The 27,806-nt window shown below is 43.7% G+C and overlaps 1 protein-coding gene across 6 annotated transcripts; it reads left to right on the top strand.

Annotated features, from left to right (window-relative positions):
* The first annotated feature begins 4 nt into the window (after positions 1-4).
* Positions 5-27,610, top strand: LOC128772164 (protein FAM184A-like). 6 transcript variants are annotated; one of them, XM_053888310.1, is made up of 24 exons: positions 5-365; positions 4,407-4,484; positions 5,885-6,019; positions 6,162-6,260; positions 8,680-8,886; positions 9,190-9,363; positions 9,443-9,604; positions 10,704-10,839; positions 12,430-12,611; positions 12,684-12,869; positions 13,408-13,530; positions 13,612-13,773; positions 14,580-14,701; positions 14,940-15,090; positions 17,225-17,339; positions 17,732-17,829; positions 18,276-18,429; positions 18,502-18,629; positions 18,698-18,882; positions 18,961-19,107; positions 19,396-19,513; positions 20,708-20,815; positions 22,452-22,556; positions 24,304-27,610. In XM_053888310.1, exons 1-24 carry the CDS (start codon positions 207-209, stop codon positions 24,310-24,312), a joined length of 3,243 nt encoding a protein of 1,080 aa, XP_053744285.1. In that variant the 5' UTR covers positions 5-206; the 3' UTR covers positions 24,313-27,610. The 6 variants fall into 6 exon arrangements, with proteins under 6 accessions (XP_053744285.1, XP_053744276.1, XP_053744302.1 ...); XM_053888301.1 differs by having other exon boundaries at positions 26,260-27,609; XM_053888327.1 differs by lacking the exon at positions 5,885-6,019 and having other exon boundaries at positions 26,260-27,609.
* Positions 27,611-27,806: the final 196 nt, after the last annotated feature.

Below are 27,806 nucleotides of genomic sequence, written 5' to 3'. Positions count from 1 at the left end.
TGGTGCGCGAGCTCGCCCGTGTCACCGCCGCTGTGGAACCGCCTCCCTCTTCCTCCCTGTCTTCTCTGCCTCCTCTCCTTCCTTCATCGGTGCACCTGAGGATGTATACACGACTGGCAGCGACGGGGAGGCAACGCGTCTAGCGGCTCCACCGTGTTGTGTTACGTTCTGAGCAGTTTTTATTTTACTCCTGAATCGCCTCTGAAATGGCGACGGGTGCAGGATGGCAGCCTCCGTACAACACCTTCAGCACCAAATACGTCACTTCTCCGACCTCCAACGTCTTTTACGACGGAGGCTTGACGATGGAATACACGCAGGACCTGCATCTGAAGATGAGCAAGAAGATAGCGCAGCTGACCAAGGTCTGTCCGCGTGAACGAGCGAGCTCATGAATGCTGCTAATCCTGTGGCGGAGATGTCAATACGGCCGGGCGGCCATGGGCACTGGCAGCCCTCCGGATGACGTAGATGTCGATGTACCGAAACACGGTAGCTCCTGTGCACATCAGCTCGCGTTCAACTCCTCACCGTCCCACGCCAAACATCCTGTATTTGGCGAGCGTTGCACCTCGTTTGCTGGGGGTCAGTTACCGTGTGGGAAAGCGAGTAACGAGCATTGTTTTCCTGAAGCGTTTCACGAGCTCACAGCATATGTGAAGTAAAATATTACGATGTCATCTGCTCTAGCGCCATCACCAGAGGGATTATGTAATCCGAGAGGCTTGCTCACTTTTCGTCCACAGTTTAGTAATTACTTGTTTATTGTCTCCAATGGAGCTGAACAATTTTCTATAAAATATTCAACTTTGGCAGCAGCATCTTGAGAAGCTGTAGGTGAAACCAGAATCAGAATCAGATTTATTTAGTGGTCAGTGGGGATCCCACCAACCAGGAAAGTGTTTTGGAATAAAGTGTTGTCAAAAACATAATAAAAACAACAAGGGCTGATCACAAATTCATTAATCTGACGGCAGACAGGAACAAGCTGTTCCTGTGACGGGAGGTTCTGGTCTGGATGGACCGCAACCCAGAGGGAAGAGGAACAAACAGTCCATGTCCAGGGTGAGAAGGGTCGGCTCTGATCCGACCTGCACGTCTCTGGGTCCTGGAGACATAAAGGTCCTGAAGAGGTGGCAGGCTGCAACCCATCACCTTCTCAGCAGAACGTACGATGCGCTGCAGTCTGCTTTTGTCCGTGGAGGTGGCGCTGTTGTACCAGACGGTGATAGAGGAGGTGAGGATGGACTGGATGATGGCTGTGTAGATTTCCACCAGCAACTTAGTTGGTAGTCCTAGTTTTTGTTGCTGCCTCAAGAAGAACAATCTCTGCTGGGCCTTCATGATGAGGGACCTGATGGTTGGCTCCCATCTGAGGTCCTCAGTGATGGTGGTTCCGAGGAAGCAGAAGGAGTCCACAATGGGAATGGGCAAACCAGCCAACAAGAGAGGGAGGAGCAGTGATTCTCCTGAAGACCATGATCATCTCCGCTGTCTTCTGGGCGTTGAGCTCCAGGTTGTTGTGGCTGCACCAGGACACCAGCCGCTCCACCTCCCTCCTGTAAGCCGACTCATCTCCATGGCTGGAGGTGCAGCGGTTAGTGTACAGGGAGAAGAGCCATGGAGAGAGAACACAGCCCTGAGGAGAACCATTGTTGAGGGTTAAGAGCGTCAGAGACAGTCGACCCCAGCCGCACGCGCTGACTCCGGCTGGTCAGGAAGTCCGTATTCCATCTGCAGAGGGAGTCAGGCAGGTCAAGATGGCGAAGCTTGTCTTTAACCATGCTGTAGAGGAGAAACATTTTCAGCGTGACCCAAAGATATATTTACTCATCCATTTATTAGCTACGATATAATGACGTTACCAGGCGCATTACATGACATAAGGTGAATTACATAACTTTTACAGACGTTCTTCACTGGAAATACTCTTCCTCATCTCTCAATGATGATGATGATGACGATGGTCATGTCTAGGCATTATGAATGAGCGCGGTTACACAAATGCTCAGAAACCCAAATTACAACATTAGTCCGGCTAAGTTTGGACTTTTAACATGCATGTAAACAGCTTAGTCCAACTACAGGAGAGAAATTGTAATGTCTCTGAGTCGGACTGCTCGTCATGACTTAAAGTCACACAGCGGAATTCAACAAACTGCTCCTCAGACATGAAGCCATTATATACAATGGAGGAGTGTGACTACCTGTGTAACTTCCTTGGTCAGATGCGTACAGTCGATTAGCCTTTGACCACCTTCATGTAGGCCGTATTGATCGTTTGCTCTCACAAGAAGATTAAGGGGACAACATTACCACCACGTTAGCACCCGCTAGCACGGTTACTAACTGGTGATGGTGTGTTGAGGTTTCATGAATCAGTGTCCTAATTTTCAGAGGCCACCAGATGGCGCTCTTGGTTTAAAATGATGTGAGGTTTCATTGTCAATTGTTTTTTGAATACAATGATTTGAGAGCAAACAGTGCCAAAATAAGGACACTGTTTCATGAAGCCTCATCAGACCATCACTCGTTGCTACTTTGGTCAGGGCTCACGCTGGTCACCCAGTGTTTTAGTTGCTCCACATCGATCATTCTCGTAAGACAAAGACAACAAAGTCTCCAGAATATTGAATTTTATTGAGGAACTTGCTAGTTTAATCCAGAAATCTGAAGCGTGTTGACGATTATGACACCTCCATGACGGTGACACCATCACTGCCGATTCTGAGTCATTTCAACTCCTGCAAAACAAACCCGTTTTCCAAGGGGTGGGGCTTATGCACATTTTGTAATTTCAATATTTCTAACTATTTCATGAGTGTTGTGCAAACAGGGTCCTATTCTACAGTACGCCCTGGTCCTCCTCTGTAAACAGTGAGGTAAACCTTGACTCCCTGTCGAGAAAGGTTTATAGTGAAGTGTCACTGTTAGCTCCGACTAGAAAAATGCTGTCATTCTGCTGTAAAGGTTTAGAGACGCATTAGTTTAAGAAACACCTTAAAGTTACGCTTTTGACACTGTGAGTGTGTGTGCAAGAGGACGACGTGAAGATATGATGAGAGCGCAGTGTGAGAGTCGGTGCATTGGTGTGGAACTATAGTATAGTGTATGTGATAGTATAGCGTCCGTACAATCGCCTCACTTCGACAGATGCTCGTAATATCACTATATCGCACAGCCCGGTTTTCAAGTGTTCTGAACAAATGCTCTTGGTTGCGTTATTATTTTATTTTTGTTTATTTGTTCACAGTTTTGGACTGTTTATTTACATAGCTCATGTATCAGAACAACAGCATTTGCATGATGACAAAGAATTGTTTCATGTTGGACAGGGAAGCGACAATGGCGACATAGACCCCAGCATCTGTGGGAAGCTGAGAACAGCTCAGAGTAGAGAGAGGGAGTGCTCCTCTATCCAGCGGTATTTGAATGAACCCTCTTATTAGTGAAGGAAAATGTCGACCATATATATTAAGCATAATTAACAGCGCTTCTCCAGAATATGTATTTGTGTATTTTTAACTCTGAGTGGAGACAGATTCGGTGCTGTCATTTTTCCCTTGAAATGGCGAGAAAGATGGTGGAAACTGGTGAGCGAAAAAAAGATGAGAGCAGAAGAACAACAGAGATGAAAGCAGCGGTGCCATTGAAATAATCATGCATAATTGAAGCGACGCGTGTTGCCGCACTGAAGACACACTCAAGTAAAAGATGAAGGAATTTCTATCTCTATTTCCCTTTCGGTAGCTGTTACAACATTTTCATAGAATCTGCACAGAAATTCGTGGATGGTGAAATAACTTTGACTGATAATTCTGGCATAAAGGACAAACAAAAATAACCTCTCTGTTGAAACACATCTGTGAGCATTATTTTCAGGTTTTACCTGTTGATTTAATTTATATATTTAATAATAATATTTTAATGGAATTAATATTTATGATATAATTAATATTTAGTATTTGTTCGTTCAATGACAATGAACAAATGTCAAGTACTTGTTAAATTTAGATAACATCTTCAATGCTATCTTTCCAGTGTGGTAAGACAAAAACAATTTTTTAGGGTCTTGTCAGTAGCTACCAGAATGAGGAGTAATGCTGGAAATTGGAGAATAATATTCAAACACAATTACTTTTTTCAGTCATATTAAAGTTCATCACATTATTATCCATTTCATCTTGGCACGTGGGATATTTTGAAATGTCAGACCCAATCTGCTTTGTGAATTCTCTTGCAGTGAAAGTGTGAGGTGTGGTGAATAGTAAGAATTTAAGTGCTGTCCTTGAACCGTGTTTCATCATTGCCAGATTTGTTTTATTTACAAACCAGGACTATTGATAGAAGAGTGACACCCGAGTCTCCCCACTCATCCATACTGTCTGATGTCCTTTTGTTTCCAGGTCATTTATGCTCTTAATACCAAGAATGATGAGCATGAAGAAGAGATTTCATCTCTCAAGGAGGCCCATGAAGATGAGGTATGCAAACCAGGTGCTCAGCGTTGAATAGTAGGGAAGTCACAATACCACCTTTTTGTACATAATTCTGACGTCCATTTTATCAGAAATTTGAGACCTACAATCCTAACCAATTGCCATAATGATATTTTATCAGAAAACAATGCTGTAAAATATCCCCAAACTCATTCACGTGACAGACACTACCTTGATCTTTGATATACAATATTTGGGCAGGTCTTTGCTAAATATTTGTTAAGTTCAAAAGAACTGAACTGAGCAATTTGTCAAACCTGCACTTTCATTCAAAGCAGGAGGTAGTAATGACTGATGCCGGAGGTTTGCTCCGGACTGCAGGCATGTGATATAATCTGCTAACTGCTGCCAACAGAACGGTGAATATGCTGCCACTTCTTGTCATGGAGGCAACATTAAGCAGTGATTCGGTTCCCTCTACGTTGCATGTAAAGGATAAACACTGTGGTTTGATGGAGCTATTCTCCGAGCCTTCTATATAAAATCTTCTTCTCCGCCACAGCGCATCACCCTGTCCTCTGCTTCCTCTTCTCTCAAACCTACAAACCTCATCTCCTCCTTCACCACCTCCTTAAATCTCCTCTCTGGCCTTCCTCTCCACCTTCTGCCTGGCAGTTCCAACCTCAACATCTTCCTACCAATGTACTGGCTCTCTCTCCTCTGTACATGTCCAAACCATCTCCATCTAGCCTTCTTGACTAAACACCTAACCACATGTGCTGTCCCTCTGATCTACTGCTTCCTGATCCTATCCATCCTGCTCACTCCCAGAGAGAAGCTCAGCATCTTCATCTCTGCTACCTCCAGCTCTGCCTCCTGTCTTTTCCTCAGTGCCACTGTTTCCAAACCATACAACATTGCTGGCCTCACCACCCTTTTGGACACTTTCCCTTTCATCCTTGCTGACAGCCTTTTGTCACACCTGTTCTATAAAAATATGACCAGTAATTCGTCTCAATCAGAAATGAAATGCTGATATCTATTTTAATCGAGAAACTGATGATTATTTTTTCATTCATTGTTATTAACTCTTGTGGTTGTGTTGATAGTTGAGCATGTTCTCTGCATACTGTGTCGACTTGCTGCATCGTACCGGTCAAAGTACTTTGGTGGTGGTTCTGACTGGTATGACAGAGAATAACTTTTTAGCCATTAAAGAGGTCATCGTGTTCACACTATGCTGCATTTATATTGGGTGAGATTCACCAGCTGAGGAGTGTAAAGGCGTAATCAATTTATTGCCTTAACCAGTCTATTCTGACAACTATTGTGAATAGCTGAATGTATCTAAGCATGAAAAGTCACTGTATAAGTAGGAGCCCTTTGCCATATTTTAAGTGCGCAGAAGAAGTCAACAATATTGCTGTTGTTGTGTTTGTGTACAGGTTCAACACATAGTGACAGAAACCAGGGACAAGATAATGCAATACAAAAGCAAAATGGCCGATGAGGCGGACTTGAGGCGGCGTTTGGCCAGTCTGGAGGAATCTGTGGAACTCCATGAACACATGAAGAGACAGGTTGTTCTCCGCTGCTGGGTCGCACTAGGGCCGACATTTCTTCAAGTTCTGTTAAATACACACACACAGTCGACATTAATATGCCTTTGTGTGCAATCTGTCCCATCGTTCATGTGATTTCAAAATGTTTTGATCTACTTAGGCGCTGGCTGAGTTTGAGATGTACAGGCAGAGAATGGAGGATTCCCAGCTATGCACTGAAGCCCAGCACACGCAGCGGGTGGTGTCTATGAGCAGAGAGGTATGACTTCTACACACATGCACACCGACGCACTAGCAGATGTTCTGCAGCTGAACCCGGGCCCATCTCAGGGCACAATTTGGTATCAGTCCAAAAGCTATTGTTCCTCGCACTTATCTGCAGGCTGGTTAATAAACTACATTGCTTCTGCAACTGACAAGTTACAGGCATAACAGCACTTATAACCAGAGGATAACCAGAGTCCTCCACCATGCCAGTCTGCGCTGGTCTATCATAATCATATTTAGAATGTGATTTGTGAGCTCAGCTGCTCAGTGCCACATGCTTGGAAAATGTGCCTCACCATTCGTGTGTGATGATTTGCTGGAAGATAGGAGAAACAACAGACACACTGCAGAAGGTTGTCATGACTCAGACTGAATGATATGTATGAGGTATGTGTGAACCCCTAGGTTCTTACGTGAGCTCCATGTAAGCATTGCTGCGTTCGTTGTAGACCGTTTCATTTCATTGTAGCCATGCACCATGACTGTGTGAGAGCAAAAGCCAGACTTGCAGTACTGACAACATACTTGGCTACTAATTCATGTTGTCGCTGTCTTGGGTTCAATAGTGAGGACACAAAATTAGCAGGGAGCACTGAGTGTATAAGCAGCAACAAAGGGCTTGTTGGTTTCAAAGTATACGTTTTTCATGTTGCTGCGTCCATGGCGTGTTGCACATTAACTTTCAGAATGAACGCGTGTCCACATCAATATAAAGTGGCCACACATTCCACGGTATTAAACAGAAACCCAGCATTTTATTAGGCAGGTAGATAGTAAAGTGATTATGCCGTTTTTGTAACACACCTCCTCTATTTCATAATGTATTATGTTCTTCCCTGATCTAAAACGAGTTGATACATAACTGATCTCTTCTCTTTCGTCTCTCTCTCGCACTCATTCACTCTGGGGCATGGGACCAGAGCACAAAAAATAAATTAATAAATAAATCTGGATTTTCTTTCTCCACTTAAAGCGCTGCGAAGTGTTCAGATGACACCATACTGATTGAACTGTTGGCGAATAGGCTGTGTAGAGGACGCAGTCCTTTGGTGCTCTGGACACGTAACATCCAACAGGTGAAATAACTTACCATGGACTTCATCAAAAGCAAAAAGGAATCAATCTCCCCTCCTTATTCGTGGAGTACGGGTTTCAAACTTCTGGCCACCCTTGGCTCTATGAACCACTCCAGGCACTATACAACCAGGTCTGAGTGAGGAAGGCTCAGCAGCGACTGCACTGGAGGAGCATTCTAGTGTGGTTGGAGACATGAATGCTGCATAAATACATTGACTGCTCACACCTGCCTTTTACATCGTGCCCACACCATATTTGACCTGTTTCCTTTTTTCCCCATCTTCAGATTCTTTGGAATTTGTGCTGAACATGCCAGTAATCTGACTGAGCTGACACAGTTTCCATGTTCATGCCAATTGAGATGAGGCCTCAATTTAGTCAATAGTGAACTACTATTTCTCGTGGTTCTAAGAATTTTGTCTTATTTATTCATTTCTTTTGAAGAAAACGTTCTGCAAGAGGACTGCATCTCTTTTGCATGTAATTATGTGAAATGACAGTCTGTCCTGTACCCCGAAGCATGAGGGATTTATTTCCATCCAGAAATGAATAAAACAAAAAGCAGACAAACACAAACGTTTAAAGAAGTTCCACACGCCCACAGGCACAACCCAGAGCTGCACCTTTTGTTGCAACCATTGTCTCTATAGCCTGATTCATAGAAAACAATTCAATTTGGCCTAAGCGCAATTGATGTGCACTTATGACGAGTGTGGAGCGTCCTCTGTGAGTGTGTGTGTGTGTGTGTGTCCAAACAGATCTGTAGGATCCATACGATCTCACTTTGGCAGATCAGCAACATGATCTTAATGATCACCAGCAAATGTCTTCATGTCACACACTGCTATCTCCAAACGAATTAGGTGTCATTGGAGAATTTCCTACGCAATGATCTGTCGCAGCACACTGGTTGAAAAACATGAAGTACAGCATATTTCTTTGCTCAACAAAAGTGTGCTAAGATGAAACCCCCCATTCATTCCATCCTATTGTCCATCAATCTAGTATATATGATCATGGAATTTATTGCGTACGTCAGAAAAAATTGTGATTTGTTCAGCGTGGTATGTCTAAGGCTTATACAGATCTTCACATTCCATCCCAGGCAACATTTTTCTCTATTACGTTCTTCATGTTTTGTGGATGTATTATTGAGATGCCAAGTTGTTGAGATGCTGGTACTGTAGCACTTGCTTAGAGTAGGAAATCCCCTGACATTACTCTGACATTCGAAAGGAATTTTTCATTTATCTCTCCCGTCTTGGCAGTTAGCGTGGCACCAGCTGCAGATCACTGGCTCAAACAGAATAGAACATTTCTTGTGGTTTCAATAGGTGGAGGAGATGCGTCGGGATTTTGAGGAGAAGCTGCGGGCATTCAGCCAGGCTCAGACCCAGTTTGAGGCAGAAAAACGTCAAGCACTCGAAGAACTGAGGTCCACCCACCGCCAGGAGGTGGAGGAACTCCTCAACAACCAGCAAAACCAAAGCGCCACCTCCACTGAAGACCAGGAAAAACTGGCAGAGCTCCATAGACAAGAGGTGGGATATGACTCAGAGAAAGGCTATAGCTGTTGAGACTACAGCGTTTTAGGAGATTATTCTCAGCAAGTGGATGATATTTGGCAGGACTTTGTGTCATGAAAGTGGCAATTCTAGATGGGTCTGGTGCAGTGGAAACATGACTCCAGATGATAGTTGCATATCATCAACTTCTTTTAATTCCATTTTTCGCTCCAGTCAACCGGATACCCTGATTTTTCCGTAGTTTAAATATAACATAGTTGCATGACCTGTTAAAGAAACAAACTTCCTTACTTTTCACACATTAATTTGTTTACTTAGGTTGAGGCATTAATGGAGCGAGTTGAGGAACTGACCAAGGACAAAGTCCGCATGGTGGAGGAGTATGAAGCCAAACTGGCCAAGGCTCAAGAGTACTATGAGAGAGAACTGGATGCCATGACCCGAACACACCAGCTCACCACTGAGAATTTGTTGGCGTGGAAGCGGACCGAGGTAAAGGCCTGTCTTCGACTTTACATCGTTGCTTCACTGCGAACCTATCAATAAGATTGAACCATCTTTTATATTTCAGGTTGAGCTGCGGAAAGAGTTCCAGGCTCAGGAAGCAGCCCTGCAGCGCTCCTTGTCTAAGCTGAGAAGTGAACTTCAGAAAGCCCAAGAGGAGGCCCGAGAGAACCGAGACAAGACCAACAGACTCCAGACATCACTAGTCAATGCTGAAGGAACCATCAAAGTAAGTTTGGTAAAGGAACATACGCAAGATTTACAAGACAATTCAGACAAAGTTAAAGCTAACTTTCGCTCAAATTGGAGTAAGACACCTAGGAAGTGTGGCGCCCTCACATACCTATTTCTCAAGGATTTCTGCCTAAGTGACTTTATACAATATGTGATAAATGTAGTCTGTAATATCCTCTGTAAAACGATAATACGAAAGGATCTCATGAGGGTCACATAATTACAGGTAAAAGGCTGCATGAGGCCTCCACACTGCACTTTGCCCTCCTCTGACCCGGTGGGAAGGGAACTGGATTCATATCCTGGAGGGGAGACAAACTTTTCCTGAGTGTAAAAAGCAATGTTTCATGTTCACACATTATTACAATAGTTTTTTTTAATTGATTTGTCTTTGAATATGATGTGGCGGTCAGAAGTGGCAAAGGAACCCAGGTCAAGGAGCAGGCAAAAATAGAACTAAACAAAACACAGTTCAATAAAAACGGCAGGAAACGCAAATGGGACACATATAAATAAAAAAAAAACATGAACAAAAGGTGACTGCGACAGAGTGGTGACGGAAACAGGACAAGCTAAAACAAGAAATAAGAATTAGGGATGGGAAATACTGTCAACTGAAAGACGCAGAAAAACAAAGCAAAGCAGGGATTAAAAAAAGCAACAAAAAGCTAATCCACTTGGTAAATACTTGTGAAGACAACAGAGATATGAGGAACCCACCAAGAGCAACAAGTGATGACACTCTGGCACTAACAAAATAAAACAGGAAGGAGGGGGAACCATGCTGTATGAATGAATGTTTATTTCAATCTCCTCTAACACATTGTAAATGTGTGACATGAGAAATGATGTTGTATTTGTTCCTTTCGCCAAAATAACTTTTCTCGAACAGACGACTCATCATATTATTTCAGTAAATGTTGTGACATGCTACTTTTGAGAATGGATATAGGTTTAATCACATTAAGACAGTAGAAGCAAAGAACAATCCAAAGGTGTGTGAGGTTTTCAAAATATCAGGATCTTTCGGGAGTTTGTAAAGTCATCCATTTTTGGATGGTCATAATGTTGTACTTAAAACTGATGTGTTACAGAACCTCCACAAGCAGCTGGAGGAGGCAATCCAGGACGGCGAGATCTGGGTGATGCAGCTGAAGGACACAGAGTACGAGCTGGAGGGCAGCAGAGAGAGGGTGCAACAGCAGGCCACTGAAATTCTCCACAAAGCCAGTAAGATACTTCAAATAACTCAGACACAAGCTTAATACTGGTGATGTTTTCAGGAAATTTCCTAACGTGAAGTGTGTTAAATTGTGTTAATCATTCATAGTTACAGTGTCGCCAAGGCTGTCTTTCATCATTTTGACCATTTCAGAGTTTTTGCAGACAAATAAATGATCCGAATGGTATTCCCTTGAATTGTTTCATCTATATAGTACAGGCCAAAAGTTTGGACACAGCTTCTGATTCAGTGTTTTTTTCTTTACTTCTACTACTTTCTGCATTGTAGATCCAGACTGAAGACATCAGATGCACTATATGGAGCAGGATATATGGATTTATGTAGCAAAACCCCATGGCTCTTAATGAAACTCATGGCCAGCATTTTAAGAGTGAGCAAAGTAGTCATCAAAGCAAAGGCTGGCTGTTGAAGAAGATGACATATAAAACATGTTATGAGTCATTACACACCTCTTTGTTCACTACGTAATTCCATATTTGTTCATTCAGTTTTGATGACTTCAGTGAGACTACAATGTAAATGGTTGTGGAAATGAAGAAAATGCATTGAATGAGAGGCGAGTCCAAACTTCTGGCCACTGTCAACAGTTCAGCCATCCAGAGTAGAATGTGATTCAAACTCTACAAACAGTGCTTTATTATTTATTTATTTACATATTGTTTTACTTTTATCAACATTATTATTACATATTTTAAAGGGACGGGTAATAATGACACTACCAGTCAGTCATGTCATCACCAACTGTGTGAATTACTTTTTCCCTGTTGAGGCAACCATCACTGGAATGTATAAACTTGAAAGTTGTGCCACAGAGTGTAAAGCAAAGGCGAGGAGGCAGCAAGAGAAAGGAACACTGCAGAAAGTTGTTGTGCCGATTCACATCCTTCACCTCTCACAGCTCAGTCAGGTAGCCAGAATAACAAGTGCTATGATGGGCTGATGAGGCTTCATGAAACAGTGTCCTTATTTTCAGAGGCCATCAGATGAAGGTCTCTGCTCTAAAATCTTTGGATTTAAACAGCTATTTCAATGAAACCTCCCATCATTTTTAAACCAAGAGCGCCATCTGGTGGGCTCTGAGAATTAGGACACTGTTTCATGAAGCCTCATCAGCCCCTCACTAGCTAGGGCTACACTATTACAGTGTTAGTTGTAAGTGATCCATATGGTTGTGAAGATACAGCACCCACTTATGCTGGCTGCTGCAGTGTCTGTGTGTGTTTATTTCAGTTGGTGTGTGTGCCTCTATGTCACGCTATTGAGGCTTGAAGCCCAGTGAATTATAAATGCAATCTGCGATGCAGCAGGCCCGATAAAGTCTCATCTCCTGACATAAACAAAAGTCTTTGGCTCTGTGTGGAACAGAATTAGTGAATGTGATTCAGATGATTCTTCCATGGAATATTGCCCTGTTGCCTTTATAAGGTTTGTTGTAGGTATTTGGAATGAAATTCAATGTGTGAAGTGACTACTTGTGAGCATGCAATACTCGCACACACACATCCGCACAGTAACTGTACATATCACCGAATGGTGTCTGTTCTGGTGAAGCAAATAATTCATTTTGTCTCTTTCAGGTCAGATAGGATCATTGCAGGCCACTCAGATGTCCCATGAGGCGACCATCAGGAACTTAGACCAGGAGCAAAGCAGGCTGAAGGAGAGGTTAAGCCGCTTGGAGGAAGAGAGAGTGACTCTGCTCAATCAGAGCCAAGTAGCCAGTGAGCAGCACAAACAACAAGTTCTCAAACTGGAACAGGTGATTTTCTGCCTCTGTGTTTTGAATAGCCATGAACTGTCCATTCACTGGAGTGTTGCACTTTTGGTTTAGTCTCTGCGTGAGGAGCATCAGGGTTATGAGAAGGAGCTGTCCAGATTGAGGGCCCACTACGAAGAGGAGTCACATCGGTATAAGGAGGCGCAGGTCAGAGCACTGGAAGAGCTTGAGGAGAAGCATCAAGCCATGAAGGAGGAGGCCCAACAGGAGAAGGAGGAGGAGAAGAAACTGCTAATAATGGTGAGTTCAGAAACACGGTTCGAGTTGTTCACTAACTGGACTCTATCCAAAGACGATTTAGGTCATTGGTTTGCGTGACAACTCTCTTTAAAGCGGGAACCTTCAGTGAAGCTAGTATCTAAATAGTCACTCTAAACCACCATCCTTTGATTTCCTTGCAACCGTAGTTCATTTTGGGCCATATGCAACAAGAAACAATAAAGTTCTTGTTAATGTTTCCAATTATTTGTTAGGTAAATCCTATTTTGCCATGATCGTAGTGTTGGTAGATCCCAGAATACCTAAGTGTGAATTGGATAACATGACTTAAAAGCAAAAGGACAACAGGGACATTTTGGTAATGAGGGCTACTCTTCTGTTGACTTTCTCCTCGCGTCACACGCTAGCGACCTAAAGGGTTGAACGTGTCTAACAACATAAACAGTATAACATTAATGTGTATGTTATTTCTCACAGTCGGCTAGCATTCAGGCTGACGTTAACAGGGCTGAAGGGACTCTCACATGTATTCTATTAATCGTGATGTTTCTCCACTTAGAAAATGAGTCAAGAATTTGAGATCAAGCGCCTGTCCCTGGAAGACCAGAGGGATTGTCTTCAACAGCAACTCGACAATCTGAGAGAGGAACTCTCTGCAAAACTAAACATGGCTAACCAGGAGGTAACGGATTAAAGCCTTTTTTTTACCAGGGTTCTTCTCTTCACATGACACTATGATGTAAACCTTTTTTGGTCTTTCAAGGTGTCCCACCTCCAGGAGCTGGTCAGGGAAGGTGAGCAGAACCTGAGCACTGCTCAATCACAGATCTCATGTCTGAAGGATACGCAGGAAAAACTCAAGCTAGAGCTCGATGCTACGAGAGGAAGGGTGCGAGAGACCAGTAACCTGCTCACTGACCTGCAGGTGAGACATGATAAAATCACACTTTACTGGTTATTGTGTTACTGTGATTTAACTTTCCTTCTCTGCTGCCACTAAATAATCTTTTCTTTTGAGGAATACTGTGCACAGGTGTTGGTGCTTAACATCCTGGAGAGTACTTGAATTCTAATGTCGTGCTAGAATTTCTGATAAAGTGCAAAGTGTGACGAGCGCTGAAAATCTTTTAGCTCCCCTTGGATGCTTCAGATGCTACAGAGTGCTGCAAACATCATTATAATCGTACTAACAAAAAATGCAAACCTTAAGAGCCATTGTATTTAGACTCTGAATGTGTATATCATTAAAAAAAACTATTCACAATGAAGCAACACATATGCAACTAGACATTCAAAAGGTGAAAATGCATGTTCCAGAAAAGGTGGCCTGTATCTTGTTCATCCTGTTTTTACGCATCCCACTGCTTCCCTTTGTACCAGGTGCCCATGCACCAGCCCCCTACTGCACTTGGAGTTTGGCTCTACACATACACGTATATCTTTGTCTATTTTGCTCCTATTGTTGACTGCAGTTGAGCCAGTTCTTAAAAAAAAAAAATCAAACAACAGCACCTCCTGTTGGACAGATTTAAGTTTTGATTGAGCATTAAATCAGTGCTGTGCAACATTTGTGCACTGGAGGGAATAAAAATTTTTCATAATTCAATCTCCTCACCTCAATCTTCCCATTCAGTATTGTTGCTTGAGAGCCTAACCTGTGAATATGTTGACAGGAATGCTGTAGTTTAAAAATAAAAATATCCATACTTCATGATTTATTCACGCATTCAGGAGGAGATTGAGACCCAAAAACAGCAGCATGATGCTCGAGTGATGTCCATTCGGACGGAAGAAAAACAGAAGATGGACAAAATGGTAGATGACTTGGAACAGAAATGGCGAGGTGCACTTCGGTAAATGTCCTCTCCTTCCATCACCGCTTCCATGTCTGTGAGGCGCCATTGTAACGTCATGCCAAACTGTTGCAGAATGGGCCGCAGTGGGTGCAGGTTTTTGTTGTTGGTTAAACTGTGTGTACTTGATTGGTTGGAACAAAAACCCGCCCCCACTGTGGCCCTCTCTGAAACAGTTTGGTGACACCTGCCATGAAACCTCAAATGTTGAAAACAACGCATGTGTTCATTTATGCAGTGAGGAGATGCGTCTACTGAAAGATGAACTCAATGAGGAGTATGAGGCAGACAAGCAGGCGGCGCTGACCCAGCTCTCTCAGCAGAAGGATATAGAGATGATGGCGGCCAGAGAGAGCTGGCAAAGGAAAGTAGAGGACCTATTAGAACAGGTACAGACAAATAATGTAACTGTTGTGATGTATTACCATAATCTTATTGTCATCTACTCCCTCTGACTTTTGAAGCGACTGCTAAGCCTCATATTGTATAGGCTTGATAGAGGTGTTCAATCTTAAATCATTTACTGGCCATTGAATCTGCAGGGATCAACACTCATGTACATCATCGCCTGATGCTCAGGTTGCACTTGAAACGGTTCTGCAGGAGAAAGAATTTGCGACTGAAGCTCAGCTGAGATGAAGCCTCTGGGTAATTCTCTCTGCTGAGTCAGAAGTGAATCCTCAAAGAGGCTCTTCCGTACTTTGCCTTACATAAATATTTAGTGACAAGCGAGAGCCAGCTACTCCTTGCAGGATTTTAGTCTGTCCTCTCATGTTACTGTCCTTCTAATGTACCATTGCATATGAATCCTGCTTAGGAGCTTGGAGTACTTCTGTACCTGGACAAATGAACGTGATTCTCTGTGCATCTGATCATCTTGCCACAAGACTGAGTCATTAATGTTTGAGCCCACCGTCCAAATGAAGAATGGCTTTCAGCATTACTGGTGTACGGCACTATATGATGTCAGACATCGTAAGTGAAAGGGATTCAAATCCCCTTAGCTCAGGTGGGAACTACCTGTAACACTAAGCTATTGTGGAAGAAATGTCAGGTGTTCTCCATAGGCTTTGAATGGACAATGAAGGCCCTGTCAAATAAGAGTACAGAATTTGCCTCTGTCATAAATTGTGTAGATGGCAGTCTCCAAGCCGACCAGCCCAGAGCGCAAACAAATATTAGCATTATAAAGCAGTGACATCTGCCACAGAGAAGGGAGGTTCAGCACCACGGACAGGAGGATAAATAAACAGCTCATAAGACGGTGGAATGTGGCAGGTGTGGAAATTCGCCTTGTGAAGAAAGAAGATGTCTGGGTTTGAGAAAGTAGTGTAAAAAAACAGGGCGTTCGGAACAAAGATACCTCTCAAAAACAGATGGGTTACCAAGTAGATGCATCAGCTCTACCTCCTGGGTGAAATGAGGAAATAAGATTGGTGGATTGCACTGTAAATCCCACTGTTCACCGGGGACTTTCAAAGTAGACACTGGAGCTGAAGCCACGATTACAAGTGGGGACGCCGTCGGCCTAATGACATCGAAATTGAACTCTCACTTTGTAAGCCGCGGTGGTGACATCTGAGGACTTGGGTTTTTCATCACTGCCACAGGATATAAAGAGAGAGATGGTGAGCCAGGCGAATACCCCTGCCTCTTGTGGCCCTTGTCTAGAGAGAACTGTTAAAGATGGAGGAAGGAGGATTAATAGAGGTGACACTGCCCGCATAGTGGTGCCAGGCCATGGTGCCAGTTGTAAAACCAAACAGACAACCTACTGTGGAAGAAATCAGGATGAGAACTACAGTCCCAGGATGGCTACCATTTTTATGGTCATCAATTCAATGGATGATTCAATGTCCAAACGCGCCCCTTTGCTTCCTCATTTCTCTGTTAGATCACGTCTGGATTGGCTGTCTGCACTTCCTGAAATTGCACAAGGGTTCTACTCAGTCAGAGACGAGCCGTCGGAGCTTAGAGCTCTCAATATCAGGGCCAGAGAAAGAGTCATTCTGAGAGAAATGAGAGAATTCATTCTGGAAAGGATTCATGGTGGCTACTGGGGGGAGCACAGTGTAAGGAAAGATCCCATCAGAATCTCTGTGGAAATCACTTGGAAGGTCGAAAATTGCAATTTCTGCCAGGAATGAGCCTTTAATGTCAAGGCTATGGCAAAGAAGTAGCCTAGATCCCTGCGAGAGAGCAGAACTATTCCTGGAAATCCTCAAGACTGAAAGCTACTTTCGTTGGTTCAGCATCCATAACAGCTCAATACTAGCTTCGGAAGAAATTATGAGGTTTAGTTAGGACTAGGACTTGGTTCTCATGACATCAAGTCTGCCTTACCCTCTGAGTGCTGTAAGGCTCACACGGAGAGGGCGCTACTGATACCAAGGGATATACAAACAAACCAAACTGTTTTGGTCTTGGTGATATATATTACATAATATGATATGGTATAACAGTAATATATATATATATATATGTCTGTTGTTGTCAGTCACTGACAATATTGTATGCATCCAGATCTCTTTGCTGAAACAGTCTCTGGAGCTTCAGTTGTCTCAGTCCCAGTCAGCGCTACAGCAGCTCCAGTCTCAGTTTAACCAGGAGAGGGAAATACTTAATCAGCAGCTTAAAGGTAGGATGCTTTTGGATTTACTAATAATTGAACAAGTGTGTGTGTGTGTGTGTTCGTGTTGTTGTACTTCTATCTTTGTGAGAACCTTTATCAGTTGTTAACCAACAGAGTGAAGACATTTTGGCAATTCTTGTCGAAACACTATCCTAGTGAGGACTGTATGAACGTGTGGGGACATTTGGCTGGACCCCACAAGGTTAAGCCTCAATTTGAGGATGAAGACTTCAAAATATAATATCATTATAATTAGCTTTCAATTTTGGTTCAGAGAGGTTCAAAGAGGATGGGGAACGGTTTGTGGCAATGAGAAACCTCACAATGTCTTCACATGGATAGGAATACAAGTGCGTGTGTGTGTGTGTGATTTATTTTTTGTGTCTTTGTGTTCACAGAGATGCAAAGGGAGCATCAGAGGAGGGAACACCGGCTACAGGAGGCTCACTGCTGTGCTTTGAGCACCATGGAGGAGGCCAGACAACATCAAATTAGGGTAACACATGCAACTGTGAAGCAATACACACTCCACAACGCCACAAGAAGAATAGAGACATACAACATGGTTGTTTAGTGGTACAACATTTTGTTTGTGTTGTGCAGTCAAAAGTAATTTCCAGCTGTCAAGTAGAGAATGTGTTTTGCTGCTTACAGTATATGTAGTACATAGACTGATTCACTACCGAGCTGTAAACGTGACAAGCATTTCCCTGTTTAGGCTGCTCTGCAGAACATTAAAACTCCATTACACTACTGTTTCACTACAAAGACACAGAGCAGGAGATCACATTAAGCTCTAGCGTCTGAGCCGTCAATTTGGACGCCCTGTTGCGGGGGTGATGTGTATGCTGAGCTCACACATGAAAAATGACAGGGAACCTTGTTTGTGGGTGGTTGCATCAATCATTTTTGGCGTCTCCAACATGTGCTGCTATCTTTCAGGCCTTGGAGGAGCGATTGAAGCAGGAGCAACGGGAGGAGGTCCATGCTCTGAAGGAGGCCCACAGGAGGACCCTGGAAATTCTAAGACAACAGTCTAACCAGGAGCTGCAGACGTTGAGGTTTGAGCTAGAGGATGAGGGAAAAGCTAAGTTGGGTGAGGACACATTTGAACTTCACTTTTGTCGTCATTGTACAATGTCTCCTAAGTGGCATCTTATCCCTGCAGCCTCCCTGCGTGCAGAGTTGAATCATCTCCACGCCACTGCTACTGAGCATCTCAAACAGATCCACCTTAAAGAAAATTCCGCTGCTAAACGTGAGCTGGAGAAGGCCATGGAGCACAGTCACAAGCAGGTAACACCGACTTGACTTCTCTGGCTCATGATGGCGTCTTGACTGGACATTTTATCAACGCCATGTAGGAACAGGAGTTGCTGGTTCGAATCTCAGATTTGCAGGGGGAGGTGTGTACCCGGAGCAACCGCATCACGGATCTCGATCATGAGATCCACTCTTTAAATGAAACCATTGACACCCTGACCAGAGAGCTGGAGCTCAAAGGCAAAGAGGTTTTACGAGTTCGCAGTGAAGCCAACCACCAGATCCGGTACTGATCTGTATACACATGAATGGGCACGTACTTCTGCTATTATTAGCATTCAGGCCTTACTTGCATTTCTTTCAGTGCTCATGAGCAAGACTTTGCTAAGAGACATGAAAGGGAGTTGGGGGAGATGAGTGTGGTCCATCACAGAGAGACTCAGATCATGCTGACCGACTTCAACAAAGCCCAGGAGGTCCTGAAAGACAAGATCTCTGCACTACAAATCCTGTAAGTACACCCTTGTGTGGTGGTGAGTAGTTACCACAGCAACCTTCATGCATGCGTGTGATAGGACCCGTCAGTGCAACAACTGAATTAGGCGTCACAGTTCCGCAAAACCAATTAGCATTATGTTGCCACTTGGATGCTCCAGGTCAGGTGTGTTTCCACACTTTCCAAACACTTTATTTTTAGGTTTAGGTGTGATTTAATTCCTAAGGCTTTGAGGCATGTTTCAAGGAAAAGCACTGCTTTTATCACCCTGATTAATGTCAAGGTTCCGTGTCACATGTCCAGGCTGGAGGGCACAGAGGAAAAACTGAGAAACCGAGAAAGTCGACCAGAAGATCTGCATCTTATTGCGGAGCTCAGGGAGATGGTGACTGAAAGAGAAGCCCTGGTCAAGAAACTGGTGGTGAGTCAAGTCCAGGAAAACCCTTACACTTTACACTGTATGAAATAAAGGATAGACTGAGGTGAATCACCTGAAGGCAACATAAAACTAACATACAAAATACCTTTAGCGTCAAAGTTTTTCATGCTTGCCTGAGTTTCCTGTTTACCTTCTGCATACACAGTCACGCGAACATGCACACACCCACATTTAGGGCCTTTTTACACTGCGGACTCTGTCTCTGTCTCCGACGTGAACACAAGTGAGTCTTGGTCGTGGACTTAATCGCACCTGGAGAGCTGCACCTGGTCCGGGGGAAGCTCTCCATGGGGGGTGAGCCTCAGGTGGCTCAGCGGTAGATTACGCGTACAGCGCGACAAACATGATGCATGTGGAGCAGTAAAAGGGCCTGTCTGAGTGGATGTGCGGATGACATGGTTCAATAACAACAACTCCCAGAACACTGAGGTGAGCAGCCGCAGCACAAGGAGACCGGAGTCATTGAAGAGCTATGTGTGCGGGGGGGGGTTTGATCACTCACCTGTTTTGGCCTTTATTAGGCAGATAAACATCAGGCTCACTTCAATGAATGATGTTTTCACTGCTGTGATCCCGCGGCTGCGATGTCTGCATGAAGAGAACAGCTTTCACTGAAAATCACCAGACGATTCATTGATCATTCCTGCCGTTTGGATCTGTACTTCACTGATAAACATCTTCTCCAACATCTGTAAAATGTCTCTAACTGTGTCCAACGTGTTGTGAGAGCAGCGTCGACCAATCAGTACACTCCATATTACGCAACTTGTTTCCGCTGTTGTCTTGTAAAATCAACATGACAAGACTCTTTCATGTTTAGTTTTGGCTGTGAAACATCACATTCTGTTCCAGTGGTGGCAGAGCTCCGTCATCGGTTCATATCTGAGGTGACGACGACTTCTAGTGTTATAAAGTGACAGAGAAATAAGGAGGTCAAGCCGGTGGTGGTAAACAGGTTTGGGCTGGTGTCGCCCGGCTGATGACAAAGCTATTTTGCGCAGAGTGCCGCTCCCTGAGAAGAAAAACAAGGACACTGCTGAGGCGCAGAGGTGCAAGGGAGCACCTCAGGGTGCGCATCGGACTCAGGCCACCCGAGACAGAGTCCGCAGTATGAAAAGCCCCTTATTCTTCCAATAGTCTCCAGTACTTGAATTAATTTGTGTTCTGATTGTTCAGTATGGAGACGGCCTTGCCGAAGAAGCTGTTCAGGAGTCTGTTGGTCTTGGTGCACAGTGCTCTGTTGCGCCAACCAGAGGGGAGTGGTGTAAAATGTTCATGAGCAGGGTGAGAAGAATCCACAGTGATGTTGCCTTCCCATCAATCCAGGATAAGATACATTCAAATCACCACATCACTGGGACGATATGCGGATGCTTTTTGCTGTGACAGACCAAAAGTCATTTTATGCTTTTCGTACTGTAGTACAGAATTGCAGTGAAAGAGTAAAAGCCTTAGAGTGCTCACTGGTGATCCATCACTCAAGCTAAGGTTCTTCTTACTTACTTGCTAAAGAATGTGACACTAGTGACAATCTTTAAAATAAACATACTAAAGATGAAACCTACATTCCTAAATCTGCTGCAGGATTCCAGCGGTGAGAGTGAAGGGACTGTGTCTCACTCAAGATGATGCTCGACCTAAACCACAGAACGCAATATTATGCTGTACTTGTAAACTTTGAAATTAACTCCACCTGTGTGGATTCATTGTGGAGTTATGAGACTACTGCACTTGCGCATTTGTATTTATTGGAACCAACATAAAGCAACCTGTTTTGTTGTATATGGAAACCGAATCATGAATCTATAGTCTTTCAATTAGGGATGCACCGATCGATCGGCCAGCAATCATGATCGGCCGATATCGGTGAATGCCGATCACTACCTATCACTGCCGATCACGTGTGACAGCCGGCGCTGTGATGAAGCCCCGCTGTGTGATGTGCCCGCTCCTTCCTCCCTCCCTGCTGCTCACTCGCCAGCACTATGTCTGCTGTGGAGGTTCTTTCAGTCTGTCATGTGAAGTTTACATTCTGCAGCACATGCACGGGAAAATGCTGTGCAGGGAAGAACATTCAAATGAAATACGCCATTTATTGCGCCTGCACTTGACGGAGCATGGAGAGTTTTCCGGGATCAGGAAAGTGAGACCGCTGGTTCCTCAGCAGCAGGCTGTTAGCGCAGCTAACGCTTAGCAGCACCCACTGGTCCCAGCGTGACATTCAGAACACTAAGAACAATAATCATTCATTTCACCACCTATAGGAGCAGCCTTTCTCAGGGAGACGGAAACGATGGAATCTGTCGCAGTTTTCAGGTGCAGCGTTTGTTAGCCACCTGAATCTGAAACTTTTGAAAACATCTGGAGAGGAAGCTTTCATAAATGCAGTAAATGCTCTCTGTCTTGGAGTCCGGCTACAAGCTGCCAGTATGTCAATATTTCATGGACATAGCAAAGTCTATAGAGATTCACCAAACTGCGACGTCTCACATCGAATTAAATGTTTCAGCTGTCCTTTTGACAGCTATTCGTTGCTGCAGTTTTTTTCTATGTACTTCCTCCTTGAAGGTATAAAAACGTGTTTGAATTAACATGATTTAATGGTTCTTTCACATCGTGAACACAGTAGGTCTCATCATTTTAACAAGCTGATAGTCAATCCATGCGATCGGTATAGGTGATCGGCATCCTGATCAATCCTGATCGGAGCATCCCTAGTTTCAATCATTCATGCATTTGTTTCGTTGTGGAAAGTCAGTGCTTCAAATTTAGTGTCGCTTGGAGTCTGTTCCATTCTGTTATTTAAATGTTCAGCAACCATTCAGTTTCTGTTCTTTGACATTGCCACCGTGTCCTGTAATTTAGTCCACACAGGCAGAGTCAATGGCTGACTGGGCTAATATGATCTCTTTGTTTTCAGGATGACAAGAAGTTCTATCAGCTGGAGTTGGTCAACAGAGAGACTGGTTTCAACAAAGTCTTTAATTCCAGTGCCAACGTCGGCGTTATCAACCCTCTGATCAAGGTCAGTGATATGTTCTATCTGGCTGCGTAGGAGGTGACAGTTTCCATGATGTTGTCAAATGGGGCCATGAAAGTGGAGTCATGAAAGTGACAGAAATGCTATTAATGAATAAGTAGGAAGCATTCCACTGCCACGTGTTAATATCTGAGTGTTTTACGAAGGATGCTGTTATAATCCCTCATTGTAAACCTCAGGATTTGTGGGTTATGTACTTTTGCAATGGAGGTCACTGTTTGGTTGCTTGCTTGTCCTACAAACAGATGCCATTTGGTAGAGGCTGTGTTCGACAAATGCATGCGTGGCCTCTAGCACGGCTAATTGTTAGAGGTCCTGTCTGCCACTGAGAAGATCAATGCACTCATCACCCAGCAGGGAGGCAGTGTAGCTCCCTGTTGAATGGAGCACACCCTTGGAGTTCCCCCCCTGGAACTCAGCTACAAAGTGCCAGGTGGGCAGCACAGCAGTGTTTTTCAACCAGTGAGCCGCGACACACTAGTGTGCCGTGAGAGTGTCAGGTGCGCCATGGGAAATCATCCAGTTTCACTTCCTTTGTCCAGAGACAGAGGTGAGCAAAATGATGACATTAAATTATGAACAACAAGAACGTGTTGACGGTTGATCTACCAACGTCAGCAGATCACATGGATTTGCTCACATTCTTTCTATACACTATAGATCGACAGTATGCAGATGCAGTGCTTTTCTTCCCACTCACTCAGTCACTCACTATTTTATTTTATTTTATTTTTATGCTGTATAGTTTTTCATTTTAATGTAGTTTATTTTTACACTTTTTTTTCACTTTCATAGTTGGTGGGATCCTGACATTGGCAATAAAGCTGATTCAGATGTCATTGGAATGTTTAGATTGGAATGAGTCTACAGTGGTACCTCAGTTCTCAACCACAATCCGTTCCAGAAGGCCGTTCCAGAAGCGGTTTGTTTGAAATCTGAATCGATTTTTCCCATTACAATGAATGGAAAAAGAAATAATGCGTTCCAAGCCTTAAAATAGTCTTTTGTAGGAGTGAATGTAGAGTGTCTGCTGCAGGTGCACTGTTCCTCTATGTGTGTGGCCGCTGCATGTGGGAGGGGTTGCCGAGTGAGTGACGTCTCTCCAGAAGTGAAGAGGTGCCCGGTGCGTGTCCAGCTCTGAATGTGCGCTTCTGTGCAGTTTGGCTGTGACAAAGTCATAAACCAAGTAACGCTCTGTCCCAGACTCGCCTCATCCCTGTCCCAGCTCCAGCCCACAACAGGACATCAAACCCTGGAGTGAGCGCTCCAGCCTCGGAGGTGTGGAGAGCGAGCACCTCCCCTGTGACACTCTACCACGGTCCAGTGAGGAGACAGGAAAGGTTTTACACCTCAATATGAGGAAAAAACAGTCAGTAGATGTAGCTAACGGGACACGTCTGCATATAGAGGCTGCGTTATACACAACAACAAAGCGCGCCGTCGGTCAGCTGATCGGTCCGCGCTCGTTATGTTTTTTCCAGCTTTTTTCGGGGGCGTTTGATTTCTGGATTTTCGTTCGAAATCTGAAGCAAAAAAATCACTAAATTTTTGTTCGAAAACCGAGGTACCACTGTATTTGAAATGAACAAAGTGGTGAAGCATCTTGGTCACCTTGGATAAGACTGTGAAACAGAATAGATCACAATGCAGTACAGAAATGGAAAAAAAGAGGTGTAAGGTAGAAAATATAATCAGCTTTATTTTTTAATCTCATCTGTTTGTTTTCCACCAGCCTTCTTGAGGTGGCTCCCCCTGATCCCATGGAGCAAATAAACGGCCACAAAGAAGATCTCTCCCAACACTTTCTGACCAGCAAAAACACCAGACAGAAACAAACAAACAAATACAGCGAATCTGTCAACGTGAGGATGTGCAGGAGTTGGACTGCCAGGCTTCTGCTGGATGTCTTTTTACACCTCTGTTGCAATGTTTTTAATGCAACGCGTGAAAGCAGAAACGCTTCGGAATGGTTGTTTACAATTACCACATTGAGGAGAAGTGAGAGACTAAGGTTGTGCATCAGGAAAATATCAACATGGTGACAGAAACGTAATCCTTCTGAACACATAATTCCCTGGAAGGCATCATTATTTCTCCTAAAATGAAGTGATCCGGAGCTTTCGTAAATCACTTTACAGTTCATCAACTGCTTCGGCACCGATCCGTCTTCAATTGACTTTTCCGTCTCTGACAGCCAGACGGTATGTGTTTGGCTTCAGTGTCCGTTTTAGAAAGAATGAATCTGCTTTAATATGGATTATCTAACACCGACTGTACACGCTACCCACAAAACGTCCCTGAATTTTACAACACTTCTGCATTAGACGGGACCAAAAATGACATAATAACAAATAAATACATAAATAAATACAGAAAAAAAAGAATAAGTGTATAAGTTAATAAACAAATACAGGAATTTGATACTTATTAATACTTTTATTTCCTAATTTATGTTTGTATTTTAACATGTATTCATTTATTTATTTCTACATTAATGTGTTTATTTGTTTTGTGTATTTCCACAGTTATTTATTTCTGCATGTCTGTCTCTTCGGCTCTTCATCGGAGGAAAAGTAAATATGTAAATGAAGTGGGATGCATGGAACTGGTTGCAGTTGCCGCCCCCGGTGCTGCGCAAAAATACAGTGAACTCATGACAGGCCAAGTTGATTCTGTCACTCTGTTACGTACTGCGTAGTTGTATCATTGAGCGTGAAGTTGCTGCTGACAGTTTTCAAGCTGCTTCACCAGATCTGGCAGCAGCTCCAGTAGAAGTCCGTCTCTCGCTGACATGGCTAACATGAAGTACAAGCACAGTACGCTACTCGATTGCTTCTGAACCAATCCTGCCTCCAAGCCTTGTTAGAACCGCCCACTTCATTTACATACTGTATTTACTTTTCCTACAATGAAGAGAAGCAGAGACAGAAATGTGGAAATGCTAAAATACAAGCATAAATTATGAAAAATAGTATAAATACGCCTAAAATATGTCTCTTTATTTATTTACGTTTTTATTTCTGCATTTGTTTATTCATTTCTACATATATTCATGTATTTGTTCTTTTATGACTGAATTTGTTTAAGTATTTATTTATGTATTATTGTGTCAAGTGTTCAGATTCTTCCTGCTAATTCGGGCCGTTCTCCTTCGAAGAGATGACGTGAACTTACTTAAGAGACTCGCAGCCCTACGATAACAACACCAGCACAGAAACCACTAACTTTGTCTTCCATTCAGGAAACTGATGAATGACGAATACTGTGTAAATACATTTTCCAATCTTTGTTGAGGTGCTTGATTTCACCACCTGAGATGCTCAGGAGATCCGACGTCATGAGGATGTGAGAGAAGTGAGCCTGGTATTTTTATATTCCATCAGTTCGTACAGCTGCACGCTGTGTAAAGTTGGTGATGCCACCAGTACTGGATTTTAAAGCCAAGGAGTACATACTTGGAGTCAGTGTAGAGTTCATGTTGTGCTGCATGTGTCTGACTGACCGTAGACTGGTACATTGTAACCTACACTTTGAATGGGCTTCTCCGACAACTCACTGGAAAGTGTCCATACTTGTGCTGACCTGGCGGTCTGTCCGGTCCTATGTACAGTTTACAAACTGCATGTTCTCCATGAGCCTGCTGTAATATCCCTGGTTTCAGGAAGTGTTGTTCTTTTTTTTCCTCCAGATATCCAACATCTTCTGGGTACAGAATGGAAAAAAGTGTGTATATATATATTCATAATATATATGATGAAGTTTAAAATGATCTCCAGACTGTACGGTTAGGTGCCATTATCTGACTTCCACTGTGCCCTTCATTCACATCAAACTTGCCACTTGTTTATTTATTTTGTATTTTTTGCAATAGTTGCCATTCAGTTGTACGGTCTCATTTCAAAATCATATTTCCTCCCCTCTGGTCCAAATCGCAGACAGAGCTGAACACAGAAGATCTTAGTGTTCTTGCCACTGTGAAGGTCCCTTCCCCTACAAAACTGCACCCGTCCTTCTCCAACCATGTTGCCGTCACTGATCACATGCTTCCATGCTTCTTTTATGGTGCTGTTCTCCAGTAAATCCCACAATGACCTCAACAAACTTCCAAGACAAACATGGCGACTGTGGAGTCAGTATTGATCATGTAGCTCTTGCACTAAAGAGGAAACAGAGGAAGCGTTGTAGGAGGTGAGGCAGTTAAATGCATCGCTACTGGAGGACGCAGAGTTTCCGGCGTTGTTTTGTCTTCTTCCTGTCTCTTTAGAGCTACGTATCAGGTAGTAACAGCGACACTGCCCCCCATGGTTTCCAGTGGTACCGCTCCGTTAGGTCGGTATCAGTAAGCTTTGTGGAGACATGCGGAAATACGGAGGAAATGAGGACAGAGCTTGGACAGAAGGCTCCGTCCGGATCCAGGTCCGTATGGAGCGTTGAGCATAAATGGGCCATAAAGCCAAACCAACACCTCCCAACTCAAATCCCTGAGCTCACATCAGTGTAGCCATGAAAGTTCTGTTGTTGAAATATGTTTGAAAACCGAGACCCCGTCACATAAGCTCTTTGATAGGCGGCTGTTGACTTGAAAATCCGGGGCACTCCAGCACCACTGCTAGTCCCCCCCCTCCATGATGCTTGCTGCAGTGACAGATCACCTACTCAAACATACAGAAAGGTGGCTGAAATCATGCGGTGGATCCATGTGCTGGCCTGACACTGACCTTGTCACTCGTTGGTCAAGGTCATGAGGTATCTCTCATTCATGCTTCCATTGTAACATCCTTCACCGCCTGCTGTTTCACTTGCCCATTTGTGACCGAGCTGTGGATCTGTTTCTCTGTACATAGTGGCATGTACCACTGATCTGCAAGCTCACGATCCGCATTCTGAGCCACACACACACACACACACACACTGTGATCTTTTTTAAACAGAACTTCTAAGTGTACTGCACTAGACACTGCAAAAAAAAACTGTTGTTTATAAGTTTCTGAAGCACATGGAGTTTAAGGGGCAATATGATTTTTTTCGTGTCGTTTCCTTCAATAAAAATGTTCAACATGAATTTGATTCCTGACATTTGTTCTAAAATTGCCAAATGAAATGACAATATTAAATGAATGAGGTCAGTTGGAACATGTTCGAACAGTCTCAGACCAGATTTTGAAGCTTTTGAAGAGGGGAGCACGAGTGAGGACTCAACAGTTTCAGCTATTGCTCAGAAGAATATCCCTGGAA

Source organism: Synchiropus splendidus, chromosome 1, assembly GCF_027744825.2.
Source record: "Synchiropus splendidus isolate RoL2022-P1 chromosome 1, RoL_Sspl_1.0, whole genome shotgun sequence".
Lineage (NCBI taxonomy): Eukaryota > Metazoa > Chordata > Actinopteri > Syngnathiformes > Callionymidae > Synchiropus > Synchiropus splendidus.
Note: the sequence above shows the minus strand (reverse complement) of the source record. Positions and strands in the feature narration are given on the sequence as shown.

Coding starts and splice junctions, on each gene's coding strand:
- LOC128772164 (XM_053888301.1), top strand. CDS start 207: ATGGCGACGGGTGCAGGATGGCAGCCTCCGTACAACACCTTCAGCACC. Junction 6,020..6,161: donor ATGAACACATGAAGAGACAG/GTTGTTCTCCGC, acceptor TGATCTACTTAG/GCGCTGGCTGAGTTTGAGAT. Junction 17,340..17,731: donor ACTTAATCAGCAGCTTAAAG/GTAGGATGCTTT, acceptor TTGTGTTCACAG/AGATGCAAAGGGAGCATCAG.